This window comes from Equus quagga, chromosome 17, assembly GCF_021613505.1.
Source record: "Equus quagga isolate Etosha38 chromosome 17, UCLA_HA_Equagga_1.0, whole genome shotgun sequence".
Taxonomy (NCBI): domain Eukaryota; kingdom Metazoa; phylum Chordata; class Mammalia; order Perissodactyla; family Equidae; genus Equus; species Equus quagga.
Window position 1 is genome coordinate 29,554,626 of NC_060283.1, and position 22,787 is coordinate 29,577,412.

Sequence of the window (22,787 nt, forward strand, 5' to 3'; positions counted from 1 at the left end):
GCACCTACAACATGACTGACAAACATTAATGTACAAGTGAAATTTCACAAGATTGTAACCTATCAATAACCCAATAAAAAAAATGGTTAAAAAAAATAGTAAAACTGCTCGTGGTTTTCAACCATCTATAACATAAAGTCTAAACTCCTGTGCATGGCATGGAAGACCTTTATACCCTCCCTCCCTTCCCCCTCCATCCCACAGAACCTAACTTACAACAGTTCCGACTACTGAGAGTTCTCTGTGTCTGAAAGGCCCTTTCTCCTCTTCACCTACGCACCTACTCCCCCCGTCCTTCATTAAGACTTTGCTCGGCCATCTCCTCTGGGAAGCTTTTCCCAACTCCTGCTCCCGCCCACCAGTAGCTTCTGCTCCCGTGATGCCCTAGACCGTCTTGCACTATATATTGCTTTGTCGTTTCCTGTTAATTAGCTTCTTCACTAGATTGTGAGCTCCTCAAAGGTAAGGACTTGATCTTACTTGTGTTTATTTCTTCAGGGCCTTCAGTGTAAGTTTGCTGAACGAATGGCTGAGAGGGCTCTGCAATAAGCACCCAAGGGAAAATACATAAAGCACGTGCTCTGCACAGAGTTCCAGGGAGGACTGATCGCTTCCTGCCGAGAGGATGAGAGGAGGAGTCAGAGGGGAAGTAGGTAGGCAGCCTGGTGTAGAGCCGACAAGCAGGAGTGGACAGCTAGAGTTGGGACGACTGGAGATCCAGCACGAGCAATAACAGTGCAAAGAAAAAAAGACGTGTTCTTGGCTGGCAAGAAGATATGTCTTAGTTATTGCTGCGTAACAAGTACCCCAAAATGTAGGCTTAAAACCCAACGTTTATTGTCACACACAGTTTCTGTGGATTAGGAATCCAGGAGAGTTTAGCTTGGCGTTCTGGTACAGGGTCTCTCATAGGGTGGTAGTCAAGGCCTGACTGTGGCTGGAGGATCTGTTTCCCAGAGCCCTCGTGGTGGTTGGCACGTCCTCTGTTCCTCAGGATTATTGGCCGTAGGTCTCGGTTCTTTGCTGCATGGTCTTCTGCACAGGCTGTCTGAGTACCCTTACATGCAGCTGGCTTCCCCCAGAGCACGTGATCCAAAAGAGAGCAACCAAGAGAGAAACTACAGTCTTCCATAGCCTAATCTCAGAAGGGATATACTGTCACTTCTGCCGTAGTCTGTGGTTGCACAGACCAGCCAGGGACCATGGGAGAAGGGACGATACACCAGGGCCTGACTACCAGGAGGCGGGGGTCATTAAGATCCATCCTGGAGGTTGAGTGTCACAGCTAGGCTGAAGAGAACCGAGGTTTATGTAAAAAAGTGAAAGAAAGTATTTGAAAAGTTAAGGTGGGGCAGGAAAGCAGAAGGACTTCAATAACGGACCAAGGAGGTGGCATTTGCACATTAAATGATTTGAGGAATGGAGTTCAGTGATCCAAGTAGTATATTGTTTTAGTGCTGATAGTAGAGTGAGGCTAAGCCGGTGAGGTAGGAGGATTGTGGGCAAGGAGACCAAATGGGATAAGACAGCCTTAATCCTCCCCATCTGAGTCCCTGGAAGAGTTCTCCCTCAACCGGTGCAAAATAAGAAAAATAAGGACAATGAAAACGTTAATTTCACAAAATTAATTGCATTCAATTAAAGGACTACCTTTTATCCTGAAGACTACCTTTTACCTTTTCTTCATCTTTCCTACTCTTTTTATGTTAAAAATGCACTTTCGTTTTTGAAGAAGGTGATAGTAGATGGTTAAATATAATTAATGTCATAACTTGGCAACCTTATGTCAGTCCCTAAAATTTAAAAAAACAGCAACAACAAAACTACTGGTCATGAAATTCGCAAGTGTGGGAATCACTGATCCAGATTGTTAACATAAGGAGACTGATACCCAGGAAGAGTCACTGACCTGCCTTGGGGCACTCAGCTAGTGGGGGTCAAAGCGGAAGCTAGGCTCCAGGTCTGGTCAGTGCTTAACTGATGTGAAGAACAGTTTGTAAGTGTGGTGAGGGTGGAAGGGAGAATTAAGGCTTTGAGTAGAGGCGAAGCGAAGACAACCAGTATGCACAGAGAGGAGAGTGAAACAGATGTGCAGGAAGAAATAGACCGAAGACGGAAACGCTGACAGCTTGGCTTTCCTGCATCCAGTCCCTCCCTGAGGCCAGTGTCAGGAAAAGTTGTGAAAGCCTGAAATGGGCAAAAAAGATTACTAGGTGTCTTGGGGCCGTCTTTAGCTACTTTACAGCTCCGTAAGTTGTGGGCTGCTGACAGTAATGCAGATGGTTATTGTTCACAGAAATGCCAGTCATGTTATGGCGACTCAGCTTACTGCTGCCAGGTGGGTGTGGTCCTGTTTGGCTTTTATTTGTAAATCCAGGATTCCTGGTTCTTGTGTGTGTGCACATGTGTTTTGAATCCTCTTTGGAACCAGTTGTAACATCTTTGTGGTTCCCTCGTTCATTGATGGGTTAAGTCATATCTTTGACCTGTGTTTACTTTGTTTGTACGAGAGTCCCCGGGAAGGCCTCTCTTGGAGCAGTGCACGCCTCTGTGGTGCTTCCATAGAACGAGAAGGCGGGGCAGGGGTTAGAGCCCCCGCTGGCTGTGAGCAGGTGCCTCAGGGACAGTCACAGCTCACGTCCCTACAATGACTAGGTTGAAGATTTGGAAAAATAGGGTATTGGTTCAAAAACTTTTTAGACTTTAATGTTTTTAATATATACAAAATAGTTAAATGTTTCTCCCTCACACAGAATAGAACTTGTACTGTGAGCAGTTGGTTGTAACCCATCTCTAGATGCATCTTTCCAAAAACTTCTTATTCTAATTGAAAACCAGATGTAGCAATAAGACACGAGTTAAAGGATCGACGTTCAAGGGAGAACTAAATAATGGCCTTCCCTTCTGATCAAGTTTTGTTAAAATGCATGGTCTCATCATTCTGGACAATTTAAATGACTGTGTTTTTACCAACCATATCTCTGTTGGTTCCCGCTGCCAAGTGATTATTTACCTTGAAATAATAATTTTGTGGGTTTGAACAACTGAATGAAACTTTGTTAACAACCACTGCCTGGTTGTTGCTCTTCCTGCAGCCTGAAGCTGGCTGGTCCTCTGGTGCCTCAGGACTGGAAGAGACAGGGGAGGGGAGGCCCGTAATGACAGGCCGTTTCCTGTAATGTTTGGACTTGCTGTGCAGATTGGTGGTGTGGAGGATTGGAAAGCTGCAGAAATCTTCTCATTAGCTCTACTTTTGTATACAATTAAAATATTGTTTATATCCATAAAAGAGGAAATAGCAGATTATACAAGCCATGAATAATTTTGGCTACCTTTTGTAAGGACAGATATAAGAAAAATCAGCGTAGCTTTATTATTAATTCAAGAATTTTTAACTCATTAAAATGGGAAGGAAGCTAACATTGACTGTGTCACACCTTGCTGTGTGCTGTATATCCGTCTCATCTCACTTTGATTCTCACGCTGTTCCCATCTTACGGACGAGTGGAATGAGACCAGCAGTCATGTAAGCAGTGAATGGGGTAACGTGGCTTTGACGTCGTGTCTGTTAACTCCTCAGCCTCCGTTGAACCAGAACTTTAAAATATTTTAACGTTCCCTGGTTCTTAATTTTTTTTTGAAGGCCACTCCATCAAATTATCATTCATAATACTTACCTAAAATCAAATGTATATGTAAAATATTAGCAGTGAACTTGGAGAAGCATCGTAAGTTCAGGTATCGAGTTAAGTACAGTCACCCACACTTAACAGCAGGGACACGCTCTGAGAAGCGCGTCCTTAGGCAGTTTCGTTGTTGTGTGAACATTGCAGAGTGCACTTACACAAACCCAGATGGTGTGGCCTACGACACACCTAGGCTCTATGGGACTAATCTTAGGGAGCCACTGTCATGTATGCAGTCCATTGTTGACTGAAATGTCATTACGTGGTGCATGAGTAGCTGAAAATTCAGCCTGTTCAATAGTAACCCCTCTTTGGACCCAAAGACGTTTTTCCTCCTTACCCAGTGGCAGGATGAATCATATGGCTCAGTTTCTTTGCCTGCTTTTCTGCACAGTGGGTCTGTTTCTCGTCTGCCTGCATCTTGAGGGTGCAGCCCTGGGTTCCCAGGCTTCTGTGGGGTTTCTGTTAGATGCCCCCTTTTGAGCACGCCCTGGGTTTTGTCTCGGTGCCTGGTGCCTTGTATTGCTGTCAGACTTGAAGCTGGAGATGGCCAGAGGCTTGCACAGACTTCAGGGAAATTGGGGCTTGGCACTCACCTCCCACCTGGTAGTCTCGCTCTCATTTCTGTTATGGCCCCGTGACACCTGGCTTTCTTGCCAGCTCAGCAATTTATTTTGAAATAGTTTTTTAAATAATTTATTCAGCATTCTTTGTTTTCAAGGTAAGGGTTGTATATCATATTGCCAAAAATGGAATGCATTGTATTTCTTCTTTATTGTTTTCGTTTTCATTAATTTTAACTTTAAAAAAGAGGGAGAAACTTGGGTGGTTTTTTCCCTAAAGAAGTAATGTTTAGACTTATATAAAAATAAGGCTCGATGTTTATCCCAACATATATACGTCTGTTCCTGTATACACATATCTTCATAGAAATGGCCCAGTAAGTCTTAGTTGTGGTTGTTTCTGTGTGTCTGCTTTTTTATGTTATTTTTTTGACTTTATATACCATAATGAGTATTAATTGCTTTTGTAATAAGAGAAAATAATCCAATCACTATGGAAAAAAGATGGGACATTTTAGAATAAAAATAAAATTGAACCAACACAGAATATGAACAAACAACCGTGAGACTATCTCATATGCATGTTGTAACTTAATTGATTGAGGTGTTTTACATAGAGAGATGTTCTGGACAACCCGGAGCGTGTGCATTCCAGCACCAGAGCCTGTTTTGCTTCCACCTTTCGGTAGAGACGTTGTAACGGCTGCTGGGCATCTCCCCACCTTGTCCCTGCAGCCTATTCCATAGTGTCGGATTGTATGGCCCTGCACTCAATAATCCCAGGCTGCCAGATAACATAGTAGATCCACTTCCTAAATGTTAAAACCATAAAGTATGTTTCGGAATAGTTTTCTCCCTCACTGTACCCTCTCTATGGCAGGTTTTCTTAAACTTCCTTAAATTGGCTTCTTAATAGAGAGGTCAGCTAGAATCATCACTTGGTAAACATCATTGTCTTCTTTCTCAGGACATGGAACATCCAAGGTACCTGATCCCGGAGCTTTGCAGACAGTTTTACCACTTGGGCTGGGTGACCGGCACTGGAGGAGGGGTGAGCTTGAAGCGGGGGTGAGTCTCTGGCTGGTTTCATTCCTGAGAATGCGCCACTTAAGTCGACCGCCGAGAGCGTAACGTGGGCTGTGTCCGGAGAACAAGTGAGGAGCAGTGCTAGGTGGCACTGAGGGCGTTTAGTGTCTAAGTGGAGAAATGGTCGTTTGCATAACTGAGTGGAAAGTGTGCAGAAGTTGCGGTTATCATAAATATCTCAGGATTTAAGAACCACGATTTCTAATCAGGATAGTTTGGTCCTCCGTCTTTGGAGTACAAGAGTTAAGTAACGTGCTGCCTTTAGTCCCACCTCACCTGGGGTTTCACTGTCTGGGGTTTCAGTTCCCCTTGGTTAACTGTGGTCCGAAGATGTTAAAAATGGAAATAAACAATTCATAAGTTTTGAATCGCATACCGTTCTGAGCAGTGCAATGAAATTGCACACCATCCCTCCCAGGGCGCATCCCTGTGTGCGGGGTGTCCACACTGTGTTGGCTGCCTGCCTGTTAGTCACTCAGTAGCTGTCTCGGTGATCATATCGACTGTCCCAGTATTGCAGGGCTTGTGTTCAGGTATCCCTTTTCTTACTTACTAATGGTCCCAAAGCCAACTTTATTATTACTTATTATTGTTAATGTCTTATTGTGCCTAATTTGGAAGTTAAGCCTTCTCATAGCTGTGTGTGTGTAGTATACATAGGGTTCAGTACTATCCACGGTTTCAGGCGTCCACGGGGGTCTCAGAACCTGTTGCCCGTGGATAAGAGGGGACTGCTGTCTGTTCATATGTTCATACGTCTGGAATTATAAAGGATCCCATCTCGGTAGACAGGGTTCGTTTCAAAGGTTTAGATACATATTTTAAAGTCACTTAAATACAAATGAAACCATTAAAAATCCTAAAAACTACATTTTCTTGAGTCAAAGGCAATAGGCCTTTCTAAGCGCATGTATCCTTCTTAACGGACACGGCACCTGCTGGGCTGTGTTCCTCAGAGGCCAAGGCGAGGTACGAGGTGCTGGACTTAAGTAGAAACAGGAATGAATAGTATTTAGTTGTTCATCACATGGATACGGTGTCTTTCCTCCAAGAGGATGAAGAGAGAAAGAACTTAGAGTAAAGACAGGTGGAATCTCGTTCTCGCAACTGTTTCTGGAGGAGGATTATTGCTTTTCCTCCTGAAATGTTTTAGGAATATTATTGTCTGGAGGCTGAGTAGTAAACTGAGTGACTTGGTTTCTATCTTTCTTTAACAAACTGGATCACTTCCATATTTACTATTGAATGTATGTAGTGCCGCCCGCAAGGAGGCTGCGTTGTGCAGAAAGGAGTGAAAAGCAGAATACAAGCAGAGCACTTTGAACAAAAGGATTTCACGGCACACCACTAGATGACACAGTTGCAATTTCGCGTTCCAAATCACCAAGTAGCTCGTGAATATTAATTGTGCTGTGGGAGGTGACAGGAGGGGCCTTAGTCACAGCTGACCTCAGGGAGGTAGGGACGCGCTCTGCTGCCACGGGACACCGCACGTCCATGCGCACCACCTCTCACCGTCAACCCAGCACTCACATGTCCGTTCGGCATTTTGCAGGCTTTCAGATTATTTTGGCAAAACTTTCAAGTTGATCTGTTGACAGCAAAGTGCTTTTGATAACATTTGTTGTTTCATTTATTCATTTAGGAGTTGAATTCCAGTAATTTGGTTTTTCAGCTCTATTTATAATAAATCATATTCTAAATGTTGCCTTTAGGTAACTACTTTTTATTTGCATGTAGTTAAATAGTTTGTGTAGGTATGAAATAGAGTTTTCTACCAGACTGAGTTAAAGTAACCATTTTTCACTGGCTCTTTAAAAAAACAGCAAAGTTAAAAATAGCGGAATTCAGATAAAGGGCCATTGAAAATCTCAAGAGGAGTTTTTTTAATGATGAAAGGACTGTATTCTTTCTAGCAGAATTTTACTAATCTATGCACTGAAATTGCATGTGGTCGCCAGAAAATACTCACTGGCACCTTTTAAAATTAAGTGGCTTTCCTAGCACTACCCTCAGTTTATAGGAAAGTTGCATCATCTGTGTAAAATGCTTTTTCCTTAGATTCTTAGTGGGTGAGGAGCACCTCCTTGAGGTCGCAGCTGGAAACAGCCACAATTTTATGGCACTATGTTTGGAATCTGTTAAATTTTTACATTACGGAGTAAAATAGGTTTTTTATAGTAAAATGATTAATTTTTCCCTAATATTTAAATGAGTCATAAGCCCACGTCAGTAACTTTATCAGCAATATTATTCTCATGTTGTTAGCGAAAGTTTGGTTTTCTTTGATACTTAGAGCAAATAAATTTGGAATGTAGTGCAAACCCAATAGATTATGTTTCCAGAATAATACTGACAATAAGATCTTTGGGAGTATGAAATTATTTGCTGATTCCATGATTTGCTGATACCATTCCAGCTTATGCTTTTGATGTGTGGTACCAAAAGATGTGTATAAAAGACAGCTTAAGACATTTTGAAGAGTTAAATGGAAGGAGGAAATGGAGGACCAAGAAAATAACAGTAAACAAGGCAATTCCAGGATACTCAGCAGCCATTGTGTTTAGCTTGGGTCCTTACCATTCAGATTTAGCATTTCCTGCTTTCACAGCGTAATATTGGTATGTATCAGACACAGTAATCCTCTTGCACTCTCGTAGAATTAAAATTAGTAAACCCATATTGTAGACAAGACGGTTGATTTTTTTTTAATGACTCCATGGTAAGTAAAAACAGAAGCAACTGAGGGACCGGCCCGGTGGCACAGCGGTTCAGTGCGCACGTTCCACTTCGGCGGCCTGGGGTTCGCCGGTTAGGGTCCTGTGTGCAGACACGGCACTACTTGGCACGCCATGCTGTGGTAGGCATCCCGCATATAAAGTAGAGGAAGAGGGGCACGGATGTTAGCTCAGGGCCAGTCTTCCTCAGCAAAAAGAGGAGGATTGGCAGCAGTTAGCTCAGGGCTAATCTTCCTCAAAAAAAACAAAAGAAAAAAGAAAAAGACAGAAGCAACTGACCATGGATGTGTTGTGAGCTCTTGGGTTTTGTCCTCCCACTTAGCACATAGTGAAAGAGCAGAGAGAAATAAATTCCAAATAATACCTTGAAATTCAAAATGCCGTCTGTCTGTGGCTTACGGCACCAAGTGAACGCTTCTCTTTTAGTCTCTGGCATGTTTCCGTCCTAAAACAAGAGCTCTGTCATCTTTGTACGTTTATCCAGGTATCTCCTTCTTTGTGGATGTAAATATGTCTTTTCTAAAACCTATTTAGCTAATCTTTTAATTACCCAAAGTTGACAAAAGTCTAAACTGATTTCCATTTTGCAAGGGCAGTAATAAAAAGCAGACCTAGCGGGCTAGTCCAGTGGTGCAGTGGTTAAGTTCGTGCACTCTGCTTCAACAGCCCAGGGTTCACAGGTTCAGATCCCGGGCACAGACCTAGACACCACTCATCAAGCTGTGCTGTGGCAGCGTCCCATATGCAAAGTAGAGGAAGATTGGCCCTGAGCTAACTTCAGGGCCAATCTTCCTCACCAAAAAAAAACCCAGACCTATCATACCAAATCACTTGAATAAACAGAATAAATACCCTGGATTTTCCTACTTTGTAAATGGGTTTTATTTTATTTTACTTACCATAAGATTGCTTCGTACTTTATTTGGGTCTGTTTCCAGGGCTGCATAAATTTCTCCCCACACAAGAAGACCTACGAGCCCACTTACCAGTGGTGGTGATTAGCCTGTGTAACGCACGGGATTCTAGAGTTTCTTCTGTGTTCCCGAGGACAGAAGGTCTGGATACGTGGTGGTGTGAAAGGCCCTGCCCGTTCCCGCTGAGTGCAGAGGAGGGCCTCTCTGGTTCTTAGCACAGAGCTCTACAGCACTGGCTACTTCGTGGAAGCAGATGCCTGCCGGTAGCTCACTGTGTTCTGGTTCTCACTCCATGGTCAGGCTTCTGTGTCCTAGACCCTAATTTACCAGTGGACTCCACGTTTTTGTCAGTTGCAAGTCTATAGTTTGGTTAGTCCCCTAAGCTTTGACAGCTCGATTCGGTCTGGGCCGTCATCCTCATTTTCACGCGAAACAGTTAATATTATTTGATGTCCCTGTGTCCATGCCTCAGTGGCAGAGGCTGGGTGTGCAGGGGCTGGCGTTTCCCTCCTTTGCACATATGTGGCAGCTCTTTAATGCCGTCTGGCAGCAACTGAAACTGATAAATGAGTCAGAGGACCTTGTTGAGAGCGAAGAGAATTTAGGGACGATTTTGGACTTAATTTCCAAATCAAATTTGAGGGCACCTTGTGGTGATGGTAGGGTTTTAGCATCTCTTAGCACAGCATCCTGCAACAGAGATCTCCAGACAGAGCCATTCTGTTACATTTGTAGCTTTTGCAATTGTGCTAGCTTTATTACCAAATATTTTCACAAGACAGATGTGCTTTTCAAATAGGAAGTATCCTGTCCCACCCAGAAGGTAGCCCAGTATTAACGTGTAATTTAGTAAACTGTCCAGCAGAGGTCTCTGAACGTCGTGTTTTATCATAAGAGCATTTCAAACAATAAAATTAACCTGATTCCTTGCAAGACAGAAGTGTACTCCTGGTGAGCCTATCTTCCCCAATTGGATTCTAGAATAACTGTATCTCACGTATAGTAGGATAAACCCTGCTTATTCATGCTTCAAGATGGGAAAGACTTGCATTTTCAGAATTTTATTTTCCCTAACCAGATGAAAGCCTGGTTACCCTTGATTTTCCACTATAAGATGAAATAAAGAAATATATATATGAGGACATGGAAGACAAAAGCAGCTATCCGTGTTTTACTGTGTCGTGGGCAGTACAAAGGCACTGTGGTAACTTGTACTCTTTCTGTGCAGCCTACACCCTTAATCAAGCAGCTGTCTGTGGGACTTGATTTGTAAAGAACATAACGATTGTACTACAAAGATACACTTTGTGCAAAAGCAGAACATTAGAGTTAAATAAATACCAATTTCTACATTTTGTGTTACCAGCAATGAAATCTACATTGCTCCATCAGGAGTGCAGAAGGAGCGGATTCAGGTATGGTAAAGGGGTCCTCCTGAAACTCAGATGTCTTTTCTTCTCTACTCAATTACTGTTGGGTGAAATGAAATTAATTTTTAAAGGAATGTTAGTTTTGAAGAGTGGTTATATTGTGATAATTTAACTTTAAGAATAACATACCATGCTGAGATTAACATTTCTGAGTACCAGTTCAGTTTCTCAGGGGATAAGAAAATTCCTCTTATGTTATGAACTGTGGGGAAAAAAATTATAACACCCGTCTTAGAATGAAGGTTTCTTTGTATAGTCTCTCTGAAATATAGTTGTGAAACTACAAGGGCAGAGTTGAGAAGCTACACTGATAAATGACAGCAACATGATTACATACGTGTTAAATTTTACATATCACTGTAGTCTTCAAATTCTAAAGTAAGGTTTTTAACACTCTTGAGAATATTTTTATTAGTAGAAAACATTTTTTATTTCTCAAAATGGCTAAAAAATTTTGAGAGAGAAACTATATGTGAATATTTAAAATATGAGTTAAATATATACATCTATCTTAGCCCTCTGTGTGTGTGGATAATATACGTATAACACATGTTCTGCACACACGAGAGGGGACATTTCTATCTGATATTGTATAAGCCTTCGTTTTTCTTTTTCTCCCTCTGCAAATAGCCTGAAGACATGTTCGTTTGTGACATAAATGAACAGGATCTAAGTGGACCTCCAGCATCTAAGAATCTAAAGAAAAGCCAGTGTACTCCTCTTTTCATGAATGCTTACACCATGAGAGGTAGGCAGAAAACGTGTGTGACATACAGAATATTGGCAGTTTGTTGTTGCCAGCACCCCATGGGCCGCCGAGCTGAGGCTGCCGGCGCTGTCAGACAGGGCTCCGCGCTGTTCACAGGGTTCTCACGGCCGATTTTTTCGGAAGTGGGTGGCCAGGTCCTTCTTCCTAGTCTGTCTAGTCTGGAAGCTCCACTGAAACCTGTCCGCCATGGGGGACCCTGCTGGAATTTGAAATCCTGGTGGCAGAGCTCTCAGCATCACAGCCACACGCAGCCACCACAATGTGACAGTGTGGGTCCCTGACTGGGAAGGGAACCCGGGCCGTGACGGTGACAGTGCCGAGTCTTAACCACCAGCCCGCCGGGCCGGCCGTTTGCAGAGTAGGCTTCCCTAAATAATAGTAATTATTATTCTGGTTCACATTTCTTGATTACCTACTTTATGTGCAGGAACTCTAAGTGTGTTAACTCATTCAGCCCTCCCGTCAGCCCGTGGGGAAGGTCTGTTACTATTTTATATATGAGAGGACCGAGGCTCAGGGAGATTTCCCCAAATTAAACAGCCGGTGAGGATAAGGGCCAGAATTCGACCCAGGTCAGTGTGGCTCCACTAAATTGTCACTTTGACTGACTAAATGTTGTACTTCCAATCAGATTCCCACTCCTAGGGTAGAGGTACACCTCTGAGACCTTGTAGTAGCATTTAGTCAAGTTACAGATGAGAGAGAATTAGGGCATTTTCTTCACTTCAGTGGGCGTGGCGCTCTCTTTTTGAAACAGTTACTGCGTGATCGAAGTGGGAGTCTTGCTGTAATTCCCAGAGATGGCGGTGGGAAACCAGCCTGGGAGGGTTGAGCCAAGGGGAGGGTGAAATAGGAGATTACTGCTGGCGTGCAGGCTGAGCATCACAGCGAGGTCCCGGGACCCATGTGAGGTCCCCTCCAGGAAGGGGTCGCACCACCCTGTTCCTGTACCTTTGCAGCTAATGCTGCCAGGATGGCACTTGGGGACCAGCCTCTCACAGCAGGAAGCTCAGTGAACTTCCAAGGCAAAAACAGCCATTCCTGAATTTTATAGCCTGTAAATCCTTTTTAGGTAAGTCTATTATGTCTATACCTAAAACTTTTTTCCATCCCTCAAGTTACCAAGACATGGCCTGTGCTGTGAAGCCTAACCTGTGATTAAGAGTCTCGCCGACCTGGGTTCGAATCTGAGCTCTGCCACCCTATCTGTGAGCGTGCACACATGGCTTAGCATCTCTGAGCCTCCATTTCCTGGCCGAAACTGGGGGAACAGAGTTTACCTCTGTGGTGGCTGTGACGATGCCGGGAGATACCATGTGTAAGGGCGATGCCCAGTGCCCGGCACACAGGATCCCCATTAGTCGTGTTTGCACTGTGATTGTGATCTCCTTAACTGTTAGAGCTGTACTTCAGGCCATCTAACAGATTTCTCGAGCATGTGTAAAGTATTGTGGATTGTCCTCATGCTGGATAAAATTTAATTATTTTGCTTTCCAACTCGTCTATCGTTATTTCTCTCTTCCTCCCTCCCACCCTCCTCCCCACTGCCGACTTACTATTCCATGCCGTAACACTATATAAATGTATTTGTGTGTGCACACATATGTGTATCGTTTCTCTGAAAGGTGTAATTTGGTTTTCACGAGCGTGTGCCTTCACTCTCCCCCCAGGAGCAGGCGCGGTGATTCACACCCACTCAAAAGCTGCTGTCTTGGCCACCCTGCTCTTCCCAGGACGGGAGTTTAAAATTACACATCAAGAGATGATAAAAGGAATAAGGAAATGTACCTCGGGAGGATATTACAGGTATTTTTTTCTGTTTTTACTTAATAATTTGAAAAGCGTTTTTCCTTCTTTTGATCTTTTTATGCATTTAATGAGATGCTTGCGGGGTCTCTTAAATGATACCCCACTTAACATACATGCAGATCTGTTCTCAGTGACACAAGTCAGATGCCTCCTGCCCTTCCTGCCCACCGTCATTTGGTCTTGGTAGATTGTCAGCAACGCTAATAACAAAACGTTTGTCAGAGTAAAATGAAAAACCGTGGCTGAGATTTCTAAAGAGAGGGGAAGATGCTGTTCCTTTACTGAAGAACCCAGAGAGCAGAATCTCCTCACTCTCTGTCTCGGGGAGTTTCAGCCCTGACTAAAGTTTAGACTTCATTGTGATTTAATTTAGTATTTCTAAAACATTTTTATATTTAGAAAAGTTTTATAATTATTTTAATTAAGTAGATCTCTGTATTTTTATAATTTCTCAGTATGGAAAATGGCATAGGTAGTATAGAACAGAGGCCTCCTAGATAAAATCCAATCGGTCCACCAGCACACAGAAGTGTAGGAATTATCCGTGAATCCAGAATCCAATAACGTGAAGACACGTCCTCTGCTCAGGTCCAGGCCCCACGTTTCATCTGAATGTGTTGGCCTTCTTTCTCCTGAACCCTCACCCTGCGTAATTCCCTAAAGGGCCTGATCCTGCCTTGTTTAGAGAAAAGGGTGTCATTTTTCCAAAGTGTTCAACATCTTATTGTTACCACATGTCACAGAGTGTGCATGTTTAAACTAGTGTGCTGAGAAATTGATTTGGTTTCGGTTAATATTTATCGTGTGCCTAAAGCATTCTTCAGCACTGTGAAACACCTGTTTACATAAGTTAAATATTTAAATTCTGAAAGAGCACATACTAAAGATAGCAGAGCCCCCTGTTGCCTTTTCCACATCTGGGCCCTGAAGGAGTGGCATGACGTGTGCCATCAGTGTCATCAGCATTTGATTGCTTTGGTGAAGAAGTAACATAGATGAGAAGGACCTGTGAAGAAAGGGTGAGTAGAGGGACAGAGCACGTAGACAGCCTTTGGAATTTTGTGGAAAAAAGGACATGAATGGAAAAACGCTATTTCTTATGCATCATAACATACATATTTTGGATATTATTTTGAATGTTTTAGAATTTAAAGAATGCAAGTTTTTTTGAGCTGTTCTTTGCAATTCTGGTTGAGCCTGGCTGGGAAGTCAGTAACAGGGTCATTATTTCAGCTCAGGGAGCAGTCATATTTCATCAGAATTGGGGGAGAATCCTAGAGTCCAGTTTTCGAAAGAAGGGGCAGTGAAGGCTGGATGAAATAAGAAAGGAGGGTTTTGATATTCTCTACTGTATTTTTTTTTTTTAAAGATTTTATTTTTCCTTTTTCTCCCTAAAGCCCCCCAGTACATAGTTGTATGTTTTTTTTTTAGCTGTGGGTCCTTCTAGCTGTGGCATGTGGGACACCGCCTCAGCGTGGCTCAATGAGCCGTGCCATGTCCGCGCCCACGATTCAAACCAACGAAACACTGGGCTGCCTGCAGCGGAGCGCGCGAACTTAACCACTTGGCCACGGGGGCAGCCCCTCTACTGTATTTTTTTTAAGTCTATCTTAGGGGGAAAAAACCTTTCAAATAGCTAATTCTTATCAGTGGAGGTTACCACATTTAAATATGATTGTCTTCCCTTTTGCAAGCAACATGCCTGTGGTGGAGAGAAAAGAACACTGTTTGAAGGCCACAGCACCATCCTGACACCCCGACTTCTGTTCCTCCTCTAACTGATAGGTGCTCTGTCTGTGAAACGGGTGGCTTCGATTAAATCAGCTTTCTGGTCTTATTTTGCCCTTGAAAATATGTCCGACTACCAAGTATGTAGTGGAGGAAAATAGAAGTTTGTGGTTCTCCTGGCCAGTATTAGGAAAGATTTTGAACCAGCAATTCCTTCCTTCCATAATTAAAAATGTTTTATAATTACCTGTGTTTTACGTAAGTGAGATAATGAGCAACTCCATACTGCTAATGATAATGGCTGGCCAAGTTACTTAACACATGATTGCCCCTTAGCATATACGTGCCCTAAAGGGGCACTTTCTGGTAATACTTTAGCTAGAACTTTTTTTTTCATTTAGCCCTTACAGAGGTGGTGAAAAAGCAGATGTTACATTAACAAGGCAAGAGAAATTCATGTGACAAGGAAAACATGTCTGACTTTTGACTAGTTCTAAATGACCTCAGGGATAGACTTTAAATTTTACCAGTAACTAAGTAATTTGCTTAAATATTATTACATGAATAAAAAGAAGGCATACTCCTCACAAGGTAGAAGTAAAAGAAATTCTAATGCCACAGATGTGAGAATGTTCTGGAAATATTATCATGCCTTCAACAGTTGTCTCCAGAAGGTTCTTGCTATCCCAGTGCTGCAAGCCATGCCTGTGTCTATCTGCCTCTGAGACACTTTTGAGTCCTGCAGAAATAAAATGATTTTATATCCTTGGAAAAGTCCTACTTAATAAGTAGTTCAATTGTTAATCCTTCTTCCTAAGATCTTCTTTCTAAGATCTGTCATTTCCCATCTCCTGTTAAAAATATTATGATGATCTCTGCTTCAAGGAAATGCTTGTATGGTCTTGATAATTTCTTTGAGAGGTTTTGGTATCCCATACAAATTTCTGCCACTTTACTGAGGATTAGAACAGTGCCTGCGAGATTCCCAAGGCGTCTTTTGATACCAATGTTTATGCAGGATACACAGAATAACATGCAACATCTTGTTCCTAATTTGGAGTGGCTTTCCAGATGTAAAGAGCATGTCTAACTGGTTACTTGACAAATATTTAAATTTTACATGTGAACACCTTTATTTGTTTTAATGGGAAAAAAAATGGCTTTTTTTGTCTTACAGATACGATGATATGTTAGTTGTACCCATTGTTGAGAATACTCCTGAGGAGAAAGACCTCAAAGAGCGAATGGCTCGAGCCATGAATGAGTACCCAGACTCCTGCGCGGTTCTAGTCAGACGGCACGGAGTGTACGTCTGGGGAGAAACGTGGGAGAAGGCTAAAACCATGTGAGTATAAAGCAGCGAACGTTTGGGATAAGTCACCACTCTAAATGTGAAAGAGGACAAGGCATGTTTTAGGATTTAAAATAAAGTATGATTTTTCATATGTTATTGGTTTAAATTTAAATAGTTTATCATTATTATTTCTAGACATTTGATTTGTATTATGTATTCATTTATTAAGAACTGTGTATTGGATAAGGTATTATTTAGCAAAGCCCTGTGCACTTTGATACAAAGAAGAAAGAAACACAGATCTTGTTCTTGGAGTTTAAGGCTGGCAGGGAGAATAAAGCAACCCAATTTAGGTGATGATTTGCCACATTCATTGCAAAAAGTGGCATAGAGTGAAAAATCGAGATTTATGTTAATATATTTTAAACTCCCCTTTATTTCCTGAGATGTATATATATGTGGTTGCATGATCAGTATGATTCCCCTCCATGTTTTAATAATGTTGGGGGCAAAATAAGAAAAATTTGGCCTGGGAATTGAGAAAAAAAATATACCTGGAACAGGATTAACCTGATGGAGAGGAGAAGTGTGATTATCAGGATTAGAGAGCTCAGTTTCCCTGAAAACCTTCAGTTCTTTCTGCTTTTTCTTTCACAGGTGTGAGTGTTATGACTATTTGTTTGATATTGCCGTATCAATGAAGAAAGTAGGGCTGGATCCTACACAGCTTCCAGTTGGAGAAAATGGAATTGTATAAGCCAATGGAAGTTTAATTATATACAGAGACAACGCTTATCTTAATTATTACTTAAATGAAACTTGATTATTTTTTTAAATGAATTGAAAATTTCCATGAGGGCTGTTAATTTGTCACTAAATATGCAGATGATCATCCTGACTCTCTCTGACACTGGATGATATTTTCTTATGTTCTGGTAATTTTAAATGACAATGCAGTGGAATAAAACCTTTATAATGAACTTTTTCTGTTTATTTTTAAATCCTTAACAACAAAATATTTTCCTTTAAATTAATTCCTTTTTTATACCATGCCCGGAGAATTCCTCTTATTCTTTAAAGTTGCTGGTGATAATAGAATTCATTGGAAAATTTCCACTTAATTATGGAACGAGCATTTTCTTGTTGATATTGGCAGGAAATTTATGTGAAAAGTTAAGGCCAAATATATCTTTCAATGTTGATGTCAAAAGTTTTATGGATTTCCCCTATATGCTGTAATGCCTCCCTGTAAGAAAACATAGGGCACTCATTTTATATTGGAGATTGATTGTGAAATTCAAATTCAAAATATGAACCCAGACTCTCCTAGCCAGACCAACCCTGACCAAACCAGTGATGTAATCAGAAAGTGCTTGTTTTTTTTTTAAAGATTGGCACCTGAGCTAATATCTGTTGCCAACGTTTTCTTCTCTTCCTCCTCCTCCTTTTCTCTCTCCCCCCCACCCAAAAGCCCCCCAGTACGTAGTTGTATTTTCTGGTTGTGGCATGTGGGACGCCACCTCAGCGTGGCCTGATGAGTGGTGCCATGTCTGCACCCGGGATCCCGACCAGCAAAACCCTGGGCCACCAAAGTGGAGCACACGAACTTAACCACTCAGCCACGGGGCTGGCCCCCGAAAGTACTTGTTTTAATGTAGCCAAAAGCAACATTAATTTGATCATAAAAGTTTTATTTGGGGGCCGACCTGGTGGCATAGTGGTTAAGTTCATGTGTTCTGCTTTGGCGGCCCAGGATTCACAGGTTCAGATCCCAGGCGCGGACCTGCACACCACTCGTCAAGCCATGCTGTGGCAGCACCTCACATACAAAATAGAGGAAAATGGGCACAGATGTTAGCTCAGGGCCAATCTTCCTCATCAAAAAATAAATACAGTTTTATTGGGTTAATGCTTTTTTTTTATTTGAGGAGAAAATTAATAATGTACCATCTCCAAAATCTCAATCTCATATACTCCTCTCTTAGTTTATCATCTTTACCCTTTGAGTTCATTTACCCTGGTTCTTTCCCTCCAGCAATTCTCTAACCTCATCCGGATTCCTAGTCCCCTGATCATACCACTGGTCATCATCCGTGACCCCTTTCATGTCCTTGCTTCCTTCCCCGGGAAGCATAGACTGCAGCCTTGTATTTGCACCACTTCCTCACAAACGTCTTACCCGCCTTGTGTCTCACTCTCTCCGTCATACTCAGCTGGCGCAGCCCTCAGTCCTTGGTAAGCCAACCACTGAGCACCTGCACCCAGGCAGCAAGGCCTGATGGGGAAAAATCACCCAACTGTGTTGACTAATCGCACTTGAGATTTATGACCACAAATCTCAGATGGGCACTCGATACTGCCAAACAGACCTCCTGTATTTCCCTAGTAAATTTGTTTTTCCGATCTCATGACTATTTCTCCTCACTGTTATCTTTCATCCAATCACCGACATTCTGCCCCCCCGCCCCATGGTAACTTCCTCTCATACTTGAAGAGACTAAAAGGATTCATTGCAAAGAGAACTAGCCAACCTTCCCACTTGACGCTTCCACAGCCTTCCTGCCTGCAGCCTTCTGTGCCATCTGCAGGGTTGGTTCTAATGCCAGTTACTCCACTTAGGCCTTGGATCCAGTGTCCTCTGACCTTGAGGGCTTTGCTTCTGCAAGGATCCCCACATTTATCCCTTTTCTCTCTTGTACTGTCAATTTTTTACCCCCGTAACTGGATCTTGGTACTAGTATAAAAACACACTGCAATATCTTCCATCTTCAAAGACACACACACATACAAACTTTGCCTTCAGCTAATCCAGCACCTTTAGAGCAAAGATTTTGGAAAGCGTTGTGCACTTTTCTGTCAGCTGCTTCTCTCTCCCTTCCTCCTTGACACACTGCCATCCCAGTGCACCCCTCCACTGAACAGCTTCCCGGAGCAGCGGAGTCCCCCACATCCTCGCCTCTGGCTGCTTCCCTTCCTTCACTGCTGCTCTACATGAAGCTGTGTGCCCCTCAGGGCGATGCCCCGGTGCTCTCCAGTGCTGGCGGTCCGCTTCCCCCTGCCCTGGGTTGGCGTGAGTGAACGCACTGAGCACTGATTGTCTTTCCCTTCTCTTGTTCCGTTCTACTCGGCAACCCTCAGTCACAGTGCCCCCGCTCCTCTGACTGCACCTGTACCTGTGTGCCTTTCTGTAGCTGAAGGGAAACAGCCACGTTCAGGTCAAGTGGCCTTCATGCTGCCTGGGAACTTTGCTTTGTTACCCCTGTCTGGTCATCAACCCCTCTCCTCAGCAACTGTTCTCTTCTCAAACTTCAAACACCTCTTCTCTGCATACTCCCTCTTGGCTGATGACCTTGATCGCCCTTTCACTGAAAATAGAGAAGCTATCCAAAGGGAACTTGCACGGGCCCCACCTGCCTGCATGTACTCCGCAGTCCACGTGAATGGTTCATGCTTCCCGGCAGGGCCAGCCTCCTCTCTTGCCCTCTCATACTCAAGGACGGTGTCCAGAACGGAATTCCTGATTCCTGAAGTCTTCCCCAGCTCAGAGGGAAACTCCATCCTTCCTGTCAGTCGCTCAAGCCGATAATCTGGGTGTCGTGCTTGGTGGTTTCTTTCACGTGGTACATCCAGATGGGCAGCAAATCCTGTCAGCTTGACACTCAGAATGTATGTGGGGTCTAAACTTCACCGCGTTCACCGTTACAATCTGGCCCAAGACCCACTGTTTCTCATCCCAATGATTGCAGCCACCTCCTGACCACTTTCCCCGGTCCCAACAGTCTTCTCAACACGGCAGCCTGCCAATCCAGTTAACATGGACTCAGCCAGTGTCCCCCTCTCCTCAGAGCCCTGGCTCGCCATCTCACAATGAAAGCTCTACACAGTGTCCCCCGGCCCCCATTGCCTCATTCAGGGACCCCGCTCCTCACTCTGCTCCAGTCACTGTGTTCTCATGGGTCTTTAACCTCACCAGGCACTTTTGCACGTGTCCTTCCCTCTTTAAATGACCTTCCGACACCCACACAGCTCATTCCCCTGCTCATTCAGGTCTCCAAATGTCACCTCCATGGGCTCGTCCCTCAACACCCAGCCCTCGGCCCCACACTCGGGCTCTGCTGCTTTAGTTTTCTGAGAAGTGCTTATAAGCGACTGGCATCCTGTGGTTCCATCGTCCATCTTTGTCCTCTCGCTGGAACGCGAATCCTGTGAGGGCCGGGACTTTGTTCACTGGTGTATCCCTTAGTCCCTTGAGTGGTGTCTAGTATATAGTTGGACTCAATAAATATTTGTTGAATGAAAGACCACCTTTTGCCAAAATTAGTGGTCAGTTCTCTGTATTTTACTTGACTTCTCGCAGGGTTGCTAGTGATTACCCCTCTTTGAAACATTTTGCTCTGGCCTCCGTGACACCAGACTCTGCTATTTTGTACTTACTCGTTGGTCACTTCTGTGTTCTTTTCTTGACTATTTCTCCTCTTTCAGATGTTGGAGGGCTACCCATGTTCTCCCTCTTGCCTTTTTTCCTACGAAATCTCATTCAGTGCCACAGCTCTAAGTGTGATCCATGTGCTGATGGCCCAGCGAGCTTTATCTCCAACCCAGCTCTCCACTGCATTCCAGACTCTGCCTCCTACTCCTCACCCTGTGGATGTCTAGTAGGCATCTTAAACCTGCCGTGGCCCAAAACAGCGCTGTTGACTTTTCTTCCCTGTGCGATTACCCTCTCCTCACCCGCAAACATTTTCTGGATGCTTATGCCAAAAACCTCTTTGAGACAGACCTCCGTCTTATTCATTACCAAGAAAAATGCCTGACACACGGGAAGCGCTCAGTAAGTATCTGTGTTCTGGGTTCTTGGTGGAGGCTCTTCCATCAGGGGCAAATCATTTTGGTCACTTCTGCATAAGCTCATTTTCCTCATTTTCAAAATGGGGCTAATGAATGAGGTAAAGTATGTGAAAGAACCAACCACAGTGCTTGACCCATCATAGCTAGTCAACAAATTCTAATTACCCTCCTTTCTATAAGCCCCACTTAACCCTCACAGGAGTGTTCTGAGGTGGGTCCTGTATTACCCCATTTTTTTTTAGATGAGGAAATTGAAGCTCAGATAGGACTAATACGTATAATTTAAGTAAGAGAAAGTATGTATACTCACCACGGTGCCTGTCATCCTAGGAGCGCACTCCAGCTATCCACTTCCTTTTCTAAACACTTCACTTGGCTCTCCTGGAGGTAGGTGTAATGGAGGCCAGTCATGTGAGCTATGCTGCAGCACAGCGCGTCTCCCATTATGTGGTTCGTTACCGCTGGAAATTCAGAAGGATTTGCAAAACCTGATTGAGAGTAGGGGGAACTGCTGTATCTCCTAGTTAATTTTCTTAAAGAAGAATATCATCCCTACTATGTGATTGCCAGGAGCTGAGGACCAAAGGAGAACACAAACACAGCTCTTATTTCATTACGTGCAGAACTTTCCATTCACTCTCATTGAATAAGGGGTTAACATAGTTTAGTCAAGAGTATGCCATTTGTTTCTCAAGTGATTTTAGAGCTGTTGGGTCCTCCCCAGCTCTCTCTTGTGAGAGGTACCTCAAAATAATAGAGTTCCCTGGGAATGTCTCAAACAGAAAGCTAAAGTCGTAAGCCAAGGGAGAGTTTCATCATATATGAATTTCAGTTTGTTCAAATACTTCCCTGTTGATGAACACTGCCGTGTCTCATCAGCAATTCTGGTCCAGGTGGTCAGATACGGGACTAATAATGTTGATATCACTCTTCAAGAAGCAGTTAGAATTCTCCCACCAAGGTTCTTTAAAACAGGGCTATAAGAGAAAGAGAATTTGGTTTTCCTTTCATTGATCTGTAATGTATAATCACTGAATCATCAAGTTTGGGTTGATAATCACTGAATTAAGTATTCTTCTTTTCAGGTTCTAAGTTGTAAGCAGACTTCATCTCTTTGTCTGTCACAGTTCTCTCCGTGTAATTTTTATTGTTTGAAACTATGTTTTCTGAAAATTAAAGAAACTTGACTTAAGAAAAAATAGATATAGTTTTCCTCCATTTATTAGTACCTCCTTGTTTAAAATTCTACAAGTTTTTAATTATTAAACTTTCTGAAGCCAGAGAAAAAGCAAGACAATTCTTTTTGTAAATGCTGTATTAATCTCCTCTACCGTGATTCTTGAAACTTTCTGATTTAGATTTAAAGATCGTGAGGGTAAATGAATTTATTCACATCATTAGAACGGCCCCCAGCACAGGCCAGGCGTAATTGGAGTCATCAGAGCAGTTTCTATTTCTTAGGAGCCCAAGCACTATGGTGAGGGCCTTTAAATACATTATATCCAATTCTGATGATAACCCTTCAAGGTCTTATTACCCCCATTTTACAGATGAAAATGAAATTCAGAGTAAAAAATTTACCAAGATCACCCAGGAAGCCTCTGTGCTTTCCCACATTAAGTCAACTTTATCTCACCAATATAATACTAATTGCTCTTATGGGTGTAAACAGAGCTTTCCTCTTAAAGCATACATGGCTTCTGAGATAGGCATTAGGGACTTAGGAATCTAACAATTATTTTTCCCCCCTGAGGAAGATTTACCCTAAGCTAACAGCTGCTGCCAATCTTCTTTGTGTATGTGAGCCACCACCACAGCATGGCCACTGACAGATGAGTGGTGTTGGTCTGCGCCCAGGAACCGAACCTGGGCTGCCGAAGCAGTGCACACCAAACTTAACCACTAGGCCATGGGGTTAACTA

At 43.1% G+C, this 22,787-nt stretch overlaps 1 protein-coding gene across 4 annotated transcripts in view; it reads left to right on the plus strand.

Annotated features, from left to right (window-relative positions):
- APIP (APAF1 interacting protein) overlaps positions 1 to 16,997 on the plus strand; it is a 32,954-nt gene extending 15,957 nt beyond the window's left edge. The window contains exons 2-8 of one of the 4 annotated variants that reach the window (XM_046643945.1): positions 2,297 to 2,338; positions 5,217 to 5,233; positions 10,354 to 10,402; positions 11,048 to 11,165; positions 12,857 to 12,992; positions 15,901 to 16,068; positions 16,675 to 16,997. In XM_046643945.1, the coding sequence (XP_046499901.1) occupies positions 2,297 to 2,338; positions 5,217 to 5,233; positions 10,354 to 10,402; positions 11,048 to 11,165; positions 12,857 to 12,992; positions 15,901 to 16,068; positions 16,675 to 16,774 (630 nt within the window). In that variant the 3' untranslated portion in view covers positions 16,775 to 16,997. Of the gene's footprint in view, positions 1 to 2,296; positions 2,339 to 5,216; positions 5,318 to 10,353; positions 10,403 to 11,047; positions 11,166 to 12,856; positions 12,993 to 15,900; positions 16,069 to 16,674 lie in introns of all 4 variants that reach the window. The other 3 variants (XM_046643943.1, XM_046643946.1, XM_046643944.1) reach the window with 3 other exon arrangements.
- The last annotated feature ends 5,790 nt before the right edge of the window (positions 16,998 to 22,787 follow it).